The sequence below is a fragment of the Cydia fagiglandana genome, chromosome 15, assembly GCF_963556715.1.
Source record: "Cydia fagiglandana chromosome 15, ilCydFagi1.1, whole genome shotgun sequence".
NCBI lineage: Eukaryota > Metazoa > Arthropoda > Insecta > Lepidoptera > Tortricidae > Cydia > Cydia fagiglandana.
In genome coordinates this window covers 4924800-4937890 of record NC_085946.1, presented here as the reverse complement: position 1 = coordinate 4937890, position 13091 = coordinate 4924800, and the positions used below count along the sequence as shown (strand labels likewise).

The following is a 13091-nucleotide window of genomic DNA, read 5'->3' as shown; positions in this document are numbered from 1 at the left end:
GTTAAGTTTGGCAGCGCTTTTGATAGCACGGACTGTGCAAGTGTTATTTTCTACCAATTTTCTTACAATATCTGTTTGAAATATTTCTTTTTCTTACAAATTATGCTTTTTTCGTTTCTGGTTCTTTTTAAATGCTTTTTAATAATGGGCAGGGGGCTACCACGAAAACCGGAATTCGCAAATTACGGGGATCTTTTTCTTTTACTCCAAAGAAGACTTAATTAGAGTGATGGAGAACGATACACGCAATTTACGAACTTCGATTTTCGCGGTTCTGAAACTCGAACCAGTTTGCGTAAATGAAAAAACGCTTCAGAATTTGACGTTGACAGCTGATCAGTGCTGTCAAAAGTCTCTTCGAAAAAATCCACCATGGCGGCCGGGGTAGGTTTAAGTTTTACTGTGAATTATCATGTGAATCAGATTAAATTCCTGCTCGTAATGAATAAAATGAGTGCCATTGAAATATCCGCTGACTATGTGTGTGCTTATTTCCGTAGGTACTCTATACTTATCCGGAAAACTTCCGTGCTTACAAGGCATTGATCGCCGCACAGTACTCTGGGGCCGATGTGAAAGTGGCCCCGAACTTCGTGTTCGGTGAGACCAACAAGTCAGATGAGTTCCTCAAGAAGTTCCCGGCGGGCAAAGTGAGTGCAGTGCTAAGTTGTATTTTGTTGTTTGGTTATGCCTTCGCGTGAACGGCTGGTGCGATGACGTGTACGTTTGTGGTTTATTTTAGGTGCCTGCCTTCGAAAGCGCCGACGGCAAGGTGCTGCTGACCGAGAGCAACGCCATCGCATATTATGGTGAGTCCAACATTCTTATATTCACGACTTCGTTCGCCGATAACCTCTAAACGAAGTGATGAAAGTTGTCGGTCAAGTTTGGTAACAGTTGAATGACCTAACCGTTTTTTTGCAAAGGGCAGAATGAACCCTGCATTGTTCACTACTAAAATAATTGTCAAATTTGTTCTTTTATAAAATGTAACCTTTATCCACAACTGCTTAACACTGATAATTTTTTGTTGTAACGTCTAATTTTATTTTTATTTATTTATATATTAATCTTGTAGTCTAAACCATAATTTTGCTGAGTACCTAATAAATAAAACAATTGTGTTTACTCCTTTTGTATACAACATATGGCAGCTATTGTTTACCTACTGAATCTTGACTTAATTTTTTTCTAAACCAATTGTGTGTATTATTAATAAATAATGATTATGACTTTCTAATTAAATTTGAAGGAAAAACTAGATAGTAAAATGTTACTGAAACTTGAGTTTCTATTTAAACATATGGGTACCTTGATTATAAAAGCTAACAGCCAATACACACACACACAACCGCCTGATGCTACCTTTATTTACATTGTAAATATGTTATTGAATTTTTCTTTTATGGTGCAATAAAGTGTATTTACTTTACACACACACACACACTGCAATATCAGTTCTAATACACATTGCAGTCCATCTGTACTGGCCCCTAGACTGCATACTTACAGCTAATGGGAACAGAAAGTTTAAAAAAAGGAAGGGCTGTACATGAGTTATATTTAACTTTTTTGATTAAGCTAATAATTAAATATCTCAAAAAATTGCATTAATAAGCATCCTTTTTCATCTTGTTTGTGTATAAAAATGATTTTCGATATTTTTAACTCTTCATTCAACTATCAAAGAATCTACAATTCGTTTTACTAGCTAAGAAAGTGGTAGACCCACTTTCTTGGCTGACTATACATTTATCTTTACATTATATTTTGATGCATTCACCCTGGATGAATCATGCAGTGCCTTGTTAATTACATAACTATTGTAAATGATGATGATGTAAAGAGATGAAAGTTTAGAATGGGCTTCATACTCCACTGGGCTGGGTTGCGGGTAGTTTATGATGACGCAACTGGGTTAAACACTAACTGCCTCCCTACACTAGTATCTCCTGAGCATCGGGGTCTAGTCAACTCTATGGCGGCAGCAGCTCGATGCAACATTGTCGCAACTGCACAGCGACGCCACTTTCCATAATGCTGACTAGACACCGACGCTCAAAGATGCTAGTGTGGGATGGCTCTAAGATGAGAGAGAATTGATTATTATAAATTCGCAGTGTCGAATGCGGCACTCCGCGGTGGCGACGCCGCGACCCAAGCGCGCGTGCTGCAGTGGGCGTGCTGGGCCGACTCCGAGCTCCTCCCCGCCGCGGCCGCCTGGGTGTTCCCCTACCTCGGCATCATGCAGTTCAACAAAGTGAACGTGGAGCGCGCGAAGACGGACCTGCTCGGTGCCCTGGCTGTGCTGGACAAGCACCTGCTGACGCGCACGTTCCTGGTGGGCGAGCGCGTGTCGCTGGCCGACATTGTTGTGTTCACCACACTCATCCACGCTTTCCAGGTAAATATATATTCCTCCCCTTGAAGTCCCAGTCCAGCTCTTGTATTGTATTGTAGTATGGGCGATTTTCCGCAACTCGACGTCCTGCGCCTATTTTGCGTGATAACGGGTGGGCTAGTCCTGCCAGCCCAGCTCCTCGAGGAATCCTAACAAACCTTTGATAGGATTCCGCGAGGAGCTGGATTGGCGAGGAGTAGGACCTCGAGGATCCGAGGGATCCGAGATGTTTTGCCCTGTATGGGGCCAGTCCAGCTCTTATCTCGGCTTCCTTTCCACAAGCCAAAAGTTCCCAGATTGAACTTGGCACCAATTTACAGGCCCTGGTTTTGCTGCAAAAGAGGCAGTTAATAGTCAATATTTAAATACTGTAATGTTATTACATTATGGCAAGTACATAAATATTTATTTTATCAGTCATAGTTTGCATAAAATGTTTGATGCATAATATGATAACCATATCACTTTATTTACTGATTTCTTATCTATTTAAGTATCAATGTCAAGTGTTATCATTATCTTATCAGAAATTATATTCTCTATCCCAAACTGGAAGCTTTGCAGGCTGTGTGAAATTAAATTCTTTTACTTATCTATCTATGACACATAGGTACTTTTATTTGCTTATTTTCTGTCTAACTTGGTATTTTAATGTTCATCTTAAAACTGACAATCAATATAACTTGAGCGTCAGGTTTTAACACATTTTGTGCCACTTAAGTTTCACACACTTACATAGCTTGGAGATCTGTTCCTGGAATTACATTTTGTTTTTAATAGATCAGCTTAATGGAGTTGTTCCAAAAATATCAAATCAAATTCAGACTGTAGCTTGTCAAAGGTAAAGGTATATTAATTTCTTTTGATACCACTATTCCTTTGTATATAATCAGCTCCATTATTCATATTCCAGCACGTCCTGGACCCGGCCACGCGCGCGCCCTTCGTGAACGTGCAGCGCTGGTTCCAGACCCTCGCCCACCAGCCCCAGGTCTCCGCCGTGGTGGGAGCCATCGCGCTGTGCACCGCCCCACCCGTGTACGACGCCAAGAAGTACCAGGAGCTGTCCCAGCAGAGCAAGAAGGTAAAGTCCGATTATACACTCTAATGTACACAAACGGGTCTACCGCGATATATATTTTTTTTTTTACCTTAAATTCCGACGTTTCAGCTGAGTTGCACCAGCTGTGTTCACGCAAATTATATCGCGATAGACCCGTTTGTGTAATTAAATATGTGTACAAAATGCGAGAGTTTAAAGTGTTATACATTCTAATAGTTGCTTCGTAAATATAGTGCCGGTTCCAGCCCCTGTCATACCAGTCGTAGATCTCTGCCGTAGTGGGAACCATCGCAATATACGCCACGCCTTACGTGTACGACGCTAAAGTGTCATTCTATGGAACTTGCTAACTATGTAAACAAACCGCCATATTGAAATTCTCTGAATGATGAATTTACTAGTGACTTTTGTTTACACTTTGAGTACCAAGAGCTGGCCCAACAAAACAAGAAATCACGCTTAGACAGGCACAGGCAATGGGGTCATTACTGGGGAATTTATGAGGAAACACTTGTGGACAAAATTTTATACTAGATAATTTACCAAGTTTCAACCCAGGACCTCCATTTTTCCGTCTGGGTCACTACCGACTTGGCTAATATGCCGCTTTTAACACACGTCTTACTGACCATCAGAAATACAATCAAAATCAATAGTAGATTTGTCACAGGCTACATCTACGTACCACGCATTTGTGCAGAACTTTCTGTACTAAAGTTGTACTGAAGTAAAATATTTTCATCCAGTAAACTCATTTAAACCCTGATTTTCCAGGACTCCGGCAAGAAGGACAAGAAGGCAGAAAAGAAAGAACAGCCCAAGAAGGAAAAGAAGGTATCCGAGCCGGCTGACGATGGGGACTTGGAGGAGAAACCCAAGGAGTCCAAGGACCCCTTCGACTCCATGCCCAAAGGGTAGGCACCCAACACGGGGGAAGCTTAGAAGACTAGTAGGCCTAGCACAGTAGGCGCGACAGTATCTCGCCCGCGACATAGACTATCCATCTTATTTTCAATTATATAAAAAAGAGGGACGGGCTCTCTCGCGCCACTTCTGTGCTAGGCCTACAGGAGTGGCATTCAAACTTACTATTTGATATCAATCGCAACGCATCTCGCTCGCACCCATTTACAAACTGAGTTTGTTATGTTTGGCAATACCTGAAGAGTGATACAGATTATAGTTAATGCTGAACAACTTTTATAACGCGAAATAAAATTTACTGTTACGTGAAACAAATGTAAGATTCTATGAAACAGCTGATTTTTCAAGATGGCTAGATAGACTCTAATTGATGTAAAAATGTTATCAAACAGGAAGTTTGAATGCCAGTCTATAAGTGCATGTGCCATTTAATTGGTATCACCAGGGAAAAGGTAGCTAGTTTTTTATACTTTTTTTATCATCAAGTAGTTTAGATTAGAAAATGGATATATTATTTAGGGTATCTCTCACTCACTTGTCACTGTTATTGATCTCTCATGCTTGTGGAATTTTTCATATTTATTTTACACATTGGCACAGTAACTTTGTCAGTAGAAAAAGACGAATATGCAAATTTAGAAAATATGCGCCAAGGTGGGACTTCCCATAGAAAATGTAAATTTCGCGCCTTTTTCTACTGACAAGTTGAGTGTGTTTCAGTATATTCTCATTTTGGTTATGGGATCATTTGTTTTTTGTACTATTTTCACTCATTATTTTATGTTGCCATCATATGTATTATGTTTATGTATATTATGTTGCTAAATAAATATGGTGAATGGTTCCGTTTTTATCTACTGCATGGTTATCATTTCGAATCCCCTTTAGTCAATCAAAATTAGAAGAAAATAAAACAATACATATGCAATGCAATAAGCATAAGCAGACACGGAAGATCATACTGAGTTGTGAAAATTATTTGAATGTGTCATATCTTACTGCAATGATTTGGCATAAAGATTTCTTTAAAAATTAGAGACTCGAGAAAGTATTTTGATCAGAAAATACTCCTCATTTAGAACACTGTTGTTTGCCAGTTGGAATATTGATGCATTATCTTTAGTCCACGTAACATTACCGGAATTTTATTTATAAAATATTGGACTAAATGTCAATATTTAGATAATTTCTATATTCGTCGACCATTCGTTTTTCACATCGTTACAGCGTTATATGAGTTGGACATTTTACGCCATAAACCATATTAACGTTCTCCCATTCATAATTGCGTAAGATTAACCTAAATATAATTACGATAACTTGGCGCCTTGGTTAACGCTTTAACCGCTTAACTCCGATGTAGTGGGATGGTGCAAGGGGCCCTAAATCATCTGTAAACGTGTAGTTTTCAAGCAAAAAGTACCACGTTATCGCTTTCCATAAGGTTATTCGTATAAATAAGCGGGTAAGCGGCAAAGTGGTACCTTTTGATTGAAAACGTCACAAATAAAAATAACACAATATTGAAGAACTTTCAAAGTAATTCTAAGATTACGTGCTTTGTTAAAATTCACTCTTGATACAAAAAAAACACTTTTGATTTTTGTAATTGGATTGAAAAAAAAATAAAAGCTAAAAGGAATGGCGTATTATTATTTTTATTATTATTAAAGCTTTATTTCTTCCATAGTTTTAACAGTTTTATAAATATATTATTTGATGATAATGATAGTTTTATATGGACCCCGTTTGGGTAAAAGCCTCCTCCAACCCATGCCATTTTTCACGGTCTTTGGCTGACTCCATCCAGCTTGCACCTGCGACCTTATGAATATCTTCTGCCCAACGCCTTCGTGGCTTGCCTGGTTTCCTTTTTCCTTGTGCTATAGGCCCTGACCATGTTGTTGTTTTAAGTGTCCATCTTTTGTCATTAAATCGAGCAATGTGGCCTGCCCATTTCCATTTGAGTCTCAATGCATGCTGAAGGGAATCTGTGAGTTTGGTTCTCTTTCTTATATCTTCGTTTCTTACTTTGTGAATTTTCCTTAAATGTAATAGACTTCTTTCCATCGAGCGCTGACAAACTGCAATTTTATGTTTTATTTTGTTGGTGAAAGTCCATGTTTGGCTTCCATATGTTAGGCTGGGCAAAATGCATGTATCCATTACAGTTTTCTTTAGTTTTAGGTGGTAATCCCCTTTCAATATTTCTTTTTGTGCCCAGAATTTTTTCCAACTGCAGTTGACCCTTCTGTCTATTTCCTCCTCGTTACTGTCTGCGTTAAAGGATACTCGTTTTCCTAGATATATATATTCCTTGACATATTCTATGAGATTTCCTGATACGTGTATCTGCTTTCTTTCACTATAATTTGTCATTACTTTGGTTTTTTTTGGCGTTCATTTGTAGTCCTACTAATCTGCTTTGAGTATCCAAGGTCTGTAGCATTTGTTCTAGCTCAGTAGCTGATTCGGCGAAGATAACAATGTCATCCGCAAATCTGAGGTGACTAAGGTGACAGTCTTGAATTTTGATTCCCTTGTTAGTCCAGTTGATTTTCTCAAATACTCCTTGCAGTACAGCTATAAATAGTTTTGGTGACAGAGGATCGCCTTGTCTGACGCCCCGTCCAATGATTATCTCATTCCCTTTGCTTTCTAGTTTTACTCTGCTTGTACTTTGTGAGTAGATGTTCTTGATAATGTTTATATAGATCTTGTGTATTTTGTTTGATAGAAGTGCTTTCCAAATTGAGTTGTGAGTTATACTATCAAATGCCTTTGTGTAGTCCACAAAACCAATATATAGCGGGTGGTTGAACTCTTTACATTTTTCAAGTATCTGTTCTAGTGAGTGGATGTGGTCTATAGTGGAAAAACCGGAGCGGAAACCTGCTTGTTCGATTGGTTGGTTGTTGTCGATAGTTGGTGTTAATCGGCTTAGTATTACAGAAGTAAACAGTTTGTAGACGCTGGACAGTAAGCTTATTGGCCTGTAGTTCCCGATGTCTGCCGGGTCGCCTTTTTTGTAAAGAAGTATGATTTCCGAGGAGCACCACTGTTTAGGGGCTATTCCAGTTTCAAGGACCATGTTAAACAGTTTTGTTAGGTAAGGAATGAGAGTAGGGGCTCCAATTTTGATGGCTTCATTACTTATGTTGTCCGGACCCGGACATTTCTCAGGTTTTAAGTTCTTTATATGTCTGAGGATTTCCTTCTCCGTAATTGACTCAATTGGATCCAGGTTGAGGTCTTCTGTGAATTCATTCTCGTCATTATTATCTGGTTTTTTGTAAAGCTCTTCGTAAAAGGATGTGGCATGATCTATGATCTCTTTTCTCGTCTTGGTTTCATTTTGGCCATTTTTTAGTTTATCAATCCAGTTTTTGTGTGTACTTAATTCTTTATACGCTCTTTTACAGCTTCTGAATTTATTTAAGTTTTTCTCTATGACAATTTTTCTATGATTGTTATAGTCCTGTTTAATTGCCTTGTTAGTTATTTTGAATAGGTGTTTTAGTTCCTGTTTTGTTTCTCTTGTTTTGGTTTTGGTTGCTATTAGTTCATTTCTTCTGTCTATTAAGTCTATAGTTGATTCCTGTAAAATTTCTCTTGTCTTTTTGCTTTCCGGAGTTGATTTTGCAATCTTAAGACTGCTTACCATAGCATATTCCAATTTATTATAGAAAGTTTGGCTGTTATTGTCACATTTTGTAAGGTCTAAATCTTTAGTTAAAATTTCTCTTAATTTTTCTATGTATGTAGATTTTTGTTTGTCTGTTTCAGGTGCTTTGGGTACAGAAGAAAAGCTTTTTCTATTTAATTTAGGACAATTCATTGTGAAGGTACATCTCACTAATCTGTGGTCGGATGGAAATGCGAACTTGTTTAGTACTTCTACATTTTTTATATTTTTGGGTTTGTTGCACATTATAAAATCTATTTCGTTTTTAATTTTTTGATTAGGAGATATCCACGTCCACTTGCAGTTAGGTTTCTTTTTGAAGTAAGTGTTCATTAGGGACAGTTTTTGTTCACAAGCATATTGGACGAGTCTTTCACCTCTTTTATTTCTTGTTCCGTATCCATATCTACCCATTACTAGGTTTTCATGTTTTTTGGGCTGGCCTATCTTCGCATTGAAGTCTCCCATGACTATTACTATTTTGTCTTGATTTTCATGAGCTTTTCTTAGGTCACTATAGAATTTATTAACCTCATCTTCGTTTGCTGATTCAGTGGGTGCATAGGTCTGTATTATTGTTATAGGGACTTCTCCAAATTTGAGTTTTAGAACCGCAACTCGTTCTGATATTCCACTATAACTAACAATATTTTCTAAGAAGGTCTTTTTGATAAGGAAACCCACTCCATGGAGCCCTTTCGTTTCTCCTTTGTAGCAAAGTATGTATTCTTGGTGTTCTTCGATTTGGCAACCTAGTTTCCGTACTTCACTGAGACCCAATATATCAAATTTAATTTTGTTAAGGGCATAGGTTAATTGTAGTAGCCGTTCTGGCGAAGATAATGATCTTACATTATAAGTACAGATTTTCAGTTCATTAGGTTTAAAGTTGACTGATTCGTTGTCTATTTTATTATGTGATGGTTGTTTATAATAAGTATAATATATTGTTCCAGCACATTCAACATGGACGATTTCAAGCGCTGCTACTCCAATGAGGACGAAGCAGTGTCCATCCCCTACTTCTGGCAGAAGTTCGACCCCGAGCACTACTCCATCTGGTACGCGGAGTACAAGTACCCCGAGGAGCTCGCCAAGGTGTTCATGAGCTGCAACCTTATCACTGGTCAGTACTGTCACAAAAGCGCTGCTACTCCAACGAGGACGAGGTGGTGTCCGTCCCCTACTTCTGGCAGATGTTCGACCCCGAGCACTCCTCCATCTGGTACGCGGAGTACGAGTACCCCGAGGAGCTGGCCAAGATGTTCATGAGCTGCAATCTTATAGGTTATAGGTTTTCGCGGGCTTGGTTTCCGCAACTCGACGTCATATTATTGCGCCTATTTTGCGTGATGGGTTGGCGGCACTATTCTTGCCAACCCAACTCTACCAAGAAGCCTAGCAGACCCTTGACGTTGCCGACGACTTCTGGGAGAGACCCTGGTGAGCCGAGGTGTTGTGCCCGGTATTTTGCCACCCCTGGGCATTCGAGAATGACGTGGCGGCTGTCTCCTCTGCCTCCATGCATGCTCTGCAGAGGGGGCTATCTGTAACACGCTGCAACCTTATCACTGGTCAGTACTGTCACAGTGGACCTACGCCTTTGATGTTTGCGTAAATGCCGTACAAGAAGACAGTAGGGTTGTCACAGACTTTTGCACAATTGGTGCCAGACAGACGGACAGTGAAGTCTTATTCATAGGGTCCCGTTTTTACCCTTTGCGTACGGAACCATAAAAAGTGATAGTTTAGATCGTAAAAAAATATCCCGGGAAGCAGCTGTTTCTGTGAAGACGTCACGTCCAAGCCAGGCACGAGCGGACACAATACTTCGGACGCTGCAGAGACCAAACTGCTTTTATACTCGTTTTGCCCGCCAAGAGATTCATCTGCTTGTTGACCTGCAAAAAAACCTATTTAGTATTATTAGCCCATATTGTCCCACTGTTGGGCAAAGAGCTCCCTCTTCCACGTATCCCTATCCTCAGAAGTTTCCCACCAGTCTCTGTCAAAAGCGTCAAGCTCGTCCCGCCATCTCCGACGAGGTCTACCATGACGCCTTATAATATAATTTGTGGGACCCAACGGGCGGCTGTTTTGTCCCACAGGTCATCCGGCATACGGCTGACGTGTCTTGCCCAATCCTATTTGAGCTTGGCGGCAGTTTCAACTACATCAGTTATTCCAGTTTGGGGTCATCCATTAATTACGTCACACGTTTAGGGGTGGGAGGGGGTCAAGAAAATGTGACATGGGGGAGGGGGGAGTCACAAACATTGTGACGTCATTTTAACTTCATCACTATTCATCAGTAACCGAAAATTAATTTATATTTTTTTATTCGCTGTACATTTAAATAATGAGGTTTTGGATGTAGGTAATTTTCGTTCCTAATTGGTTTTGTGTTATAAAATTACTAATTCTTTTACCAAAAATATTCTTTATTAAAAAAAATAATGCCGAGTTAGTACTGCCGATTTCGTTGAAAACAAAATTGCCTAAAATGTGACGTCACACCAGGTGGGGCGGGATTTGCAAAATGTGACCAAGTGTGACAAGGAGGGGGGGGTCAAAAAACCTAGAAATTCGTGTGACGTAATTAATGGATGATTCCTTTTGGAATGTTTCCAGTTGCCAAAAAAACCTATCCATAAATTATTTGTTTTTATACATTTCAGGTATGTTCCAGCGACTGGACAAGATGCGCAAGCAGGCCTTCGCGTCTGTCTGTCTGTTCGGTGAGGACAACAACTCCAGCATCTCCGGTGTGTGGGTGTGGCGTGGACAGGAGCTCGCCTTCCCCCTGTCTCCGGACTGGCAGATCGACTACGAGTCATATGACTGGAAGAAACTGGACCCCGCTGACCCCGCCACCAAGAAACTTGTCCAGGTAAGCCGTCCCCCTGTCTAGTGAGTACTACTCCAGCATCTCCGGTGTGTGGGTGTGGCACGGACAGGAGCTCGCCTTCCCCCTGTCTCCGGACTGGCAGATCGACTACGAGTCATATGACTGGAAGAAATTGGACCCCGCTGACCCCGCCACCAAGAAAGCTGTCCAGGTAATGAAAACTTACTCATTCCTGTATCAAAATGCAAAAAACATCCTTGCAAACTTTGAAAGTCGCACACATTAGCGCCAGGGGGCCTACCGCTAGGGTTGCCAGATCGAAAGGCTATTATCGGGAAAAAATATCAATTTTTCGAGATTTTGGGACTTAAGTCGGAAAAAAAAAATTTCAAATTAAACTAGTTGTATTAAATCAACGATATTTTACATTATTGGCACTACGTCAGCTGCTCTGCCCAAAGACGTTTTTATATAAAAATAGTATAAATTCTTTGAGATCTTGAACAAACAAAAAAAAATCTTCTCATATCTACCTATATTATCAACGCGGGTCGCTCGCTCGCTCGATGACAGTTCGGAACTTGAAATTATTGTTTTATAACGTGAAGCTGTTTTTCGGGACAATTTTCACTTTGTCGGGAATCGGGAACACGTGCTAAAAATCAGGAGAAACCCGCCAAATCCCGACCATCTAGCAACCCTACCGAAGTTCGCAAACCGAAGTTCGCAAATTGCGGGCATCTTCCTCTGTCACTCTAATTAAGTCTTAATTGGGGTAAAAGAGGAAGATGGTAAGATGGTAGGTACTATGCCAGCAGGTGTATTATGGATGGCTTTATCCACGTGATAAAATAACTGTCACTTTTTAACACCGTGGGATAGAGTGACGGTATCCCGTTTTGCACGCTTTCACGTAGACAATACCGACCATCATATCCGTGCAGGCTATCAAATCTCAACCCCTTGGGGACATCTATCTATCTAGCCCCTTTGTTCTGAGTTGAGTATATCTCTAATCTCAGTGTGCCGCTTGGCAAAGGCCTCCTCTAGCTCTTTCCATTGAGGTCTGTCGTGGGCTTCTCTTCTCCAGTTCGGGCCCGCTGCGAGTTTTGAGTTCATCCTCCCATCTTGTTCGAGGCCTCCTCTGGCTCCGTGTACAGCCTCTTGGGTACCAATACAAATCTTGGGGACATACGGAACCAAATTCCTTATTTCATTTTGTTTGTTTCAGGATTACTTCTCATGGAGCGGCACCGACAAGCAAGGCCGCAAGTTCAACCAGGGCAAGATCTTCAAGTAAACTGCCTTTTGTACGTTATTGTAAAAACTTGCATTTATTTAAGCGGTGCGGAAGCTCATCTCATGATAAGGAGTCTGTAATTAAAGAATCGTTTATTTACTATTTTGGAGTTTTTGTACGATTTCCGCTTATACCTTATAGTTCGTTTTTTTAGCATTAGAAATAGGGTAAACAATCTTGATGTGTCTTTTAATTGAAAAACACATTTAAAAAATGAGTTACGGCAAATATGTAACAATTACGAATCTAATACGATAATTTATATTCTGCTTTCATAAGTATTTGTTACTGCTTTTTAGGGTTCCGTACCCAAAGGGTAAAACGGGACCCTATTACTAAGACTTCGCTGTCCGTCCGTCCGTCTGTCTGTCACCAGGCTGTATCTCACGAACCGTGATAGCTAGACAGTTGAAATTTTCACAGATGATGTATTTCTGTTGCCGCTATAACAACAAATACTAAAAACAATAAAATAAAGATTTAAGTGGGGCTCCCATACAGCAAACGTGATTTTTGACCAAAGTTAAGCAACGACGGGCGTGGTCAGTACTTGGATGGGTGACCGTTTTCTTTTAGCATTTTTTCCGTTTTTTTTTTGCTTTATGGTACGGAACCCTTCGTGCGCGAGTCCGACTCGCACTTGCCCGGTTTTTAAAAAGCGTTTTTCAATTAAAAGAAATGTCAAGATCGTTTACCTTCTTTAAGTTCTTTCTAATGCTAAAAAAACGAACTATAGGCTTTATCTGGTTCAACTCTCATAGTAAAAACTTTTACATCTTCTTCTCTGTCGTATCGCTCTTGACAGAGCGGTCGTGGTCACGTTGAGGCGTCCGCATCGGTAGTAGAGGCGGATACAGCTCTTCGCACGAT

At 40.2% G+C, this 13091-nt stretch overlaps 2 protein-coding genes across 2 annotated transcripts in view; both read left to right on the top strand.

The window, feature by feature from the left end:
- The window catches only part of LOC134671260 (large ribosomal subunit protein uL14m), an 83760-nt gene that overhangs the window by 17714 nt on the left and 52955 nt on the right, over positions 1 to 13091 (top strand). The window lies entirely within an intron of this gene.
- Positions 273 to 12323, top strand: LOC134671242 (elongation factor 1-gamma). The gene is made up of 9 exons (XM_063529046.1): positions 273 to 384; positions 501 to 650; positions 743 to 809; positions 2121 to 2404; positions 3315 to 3485; positions 4239 to 4378; positions 9030 to 9199; positions 10752 to 10963; positions 12153 to 12323. Exons 1-9 carry the CDS (start codon positions 373 to 375, stop codon positions 12219 to 12221), a joined length of 1275 nt encoding a protein of 424 aa, XP_063385116.1. The 5' UTR covers positions 273 to 372; the 3' UTR covers positions 12222 to 12323.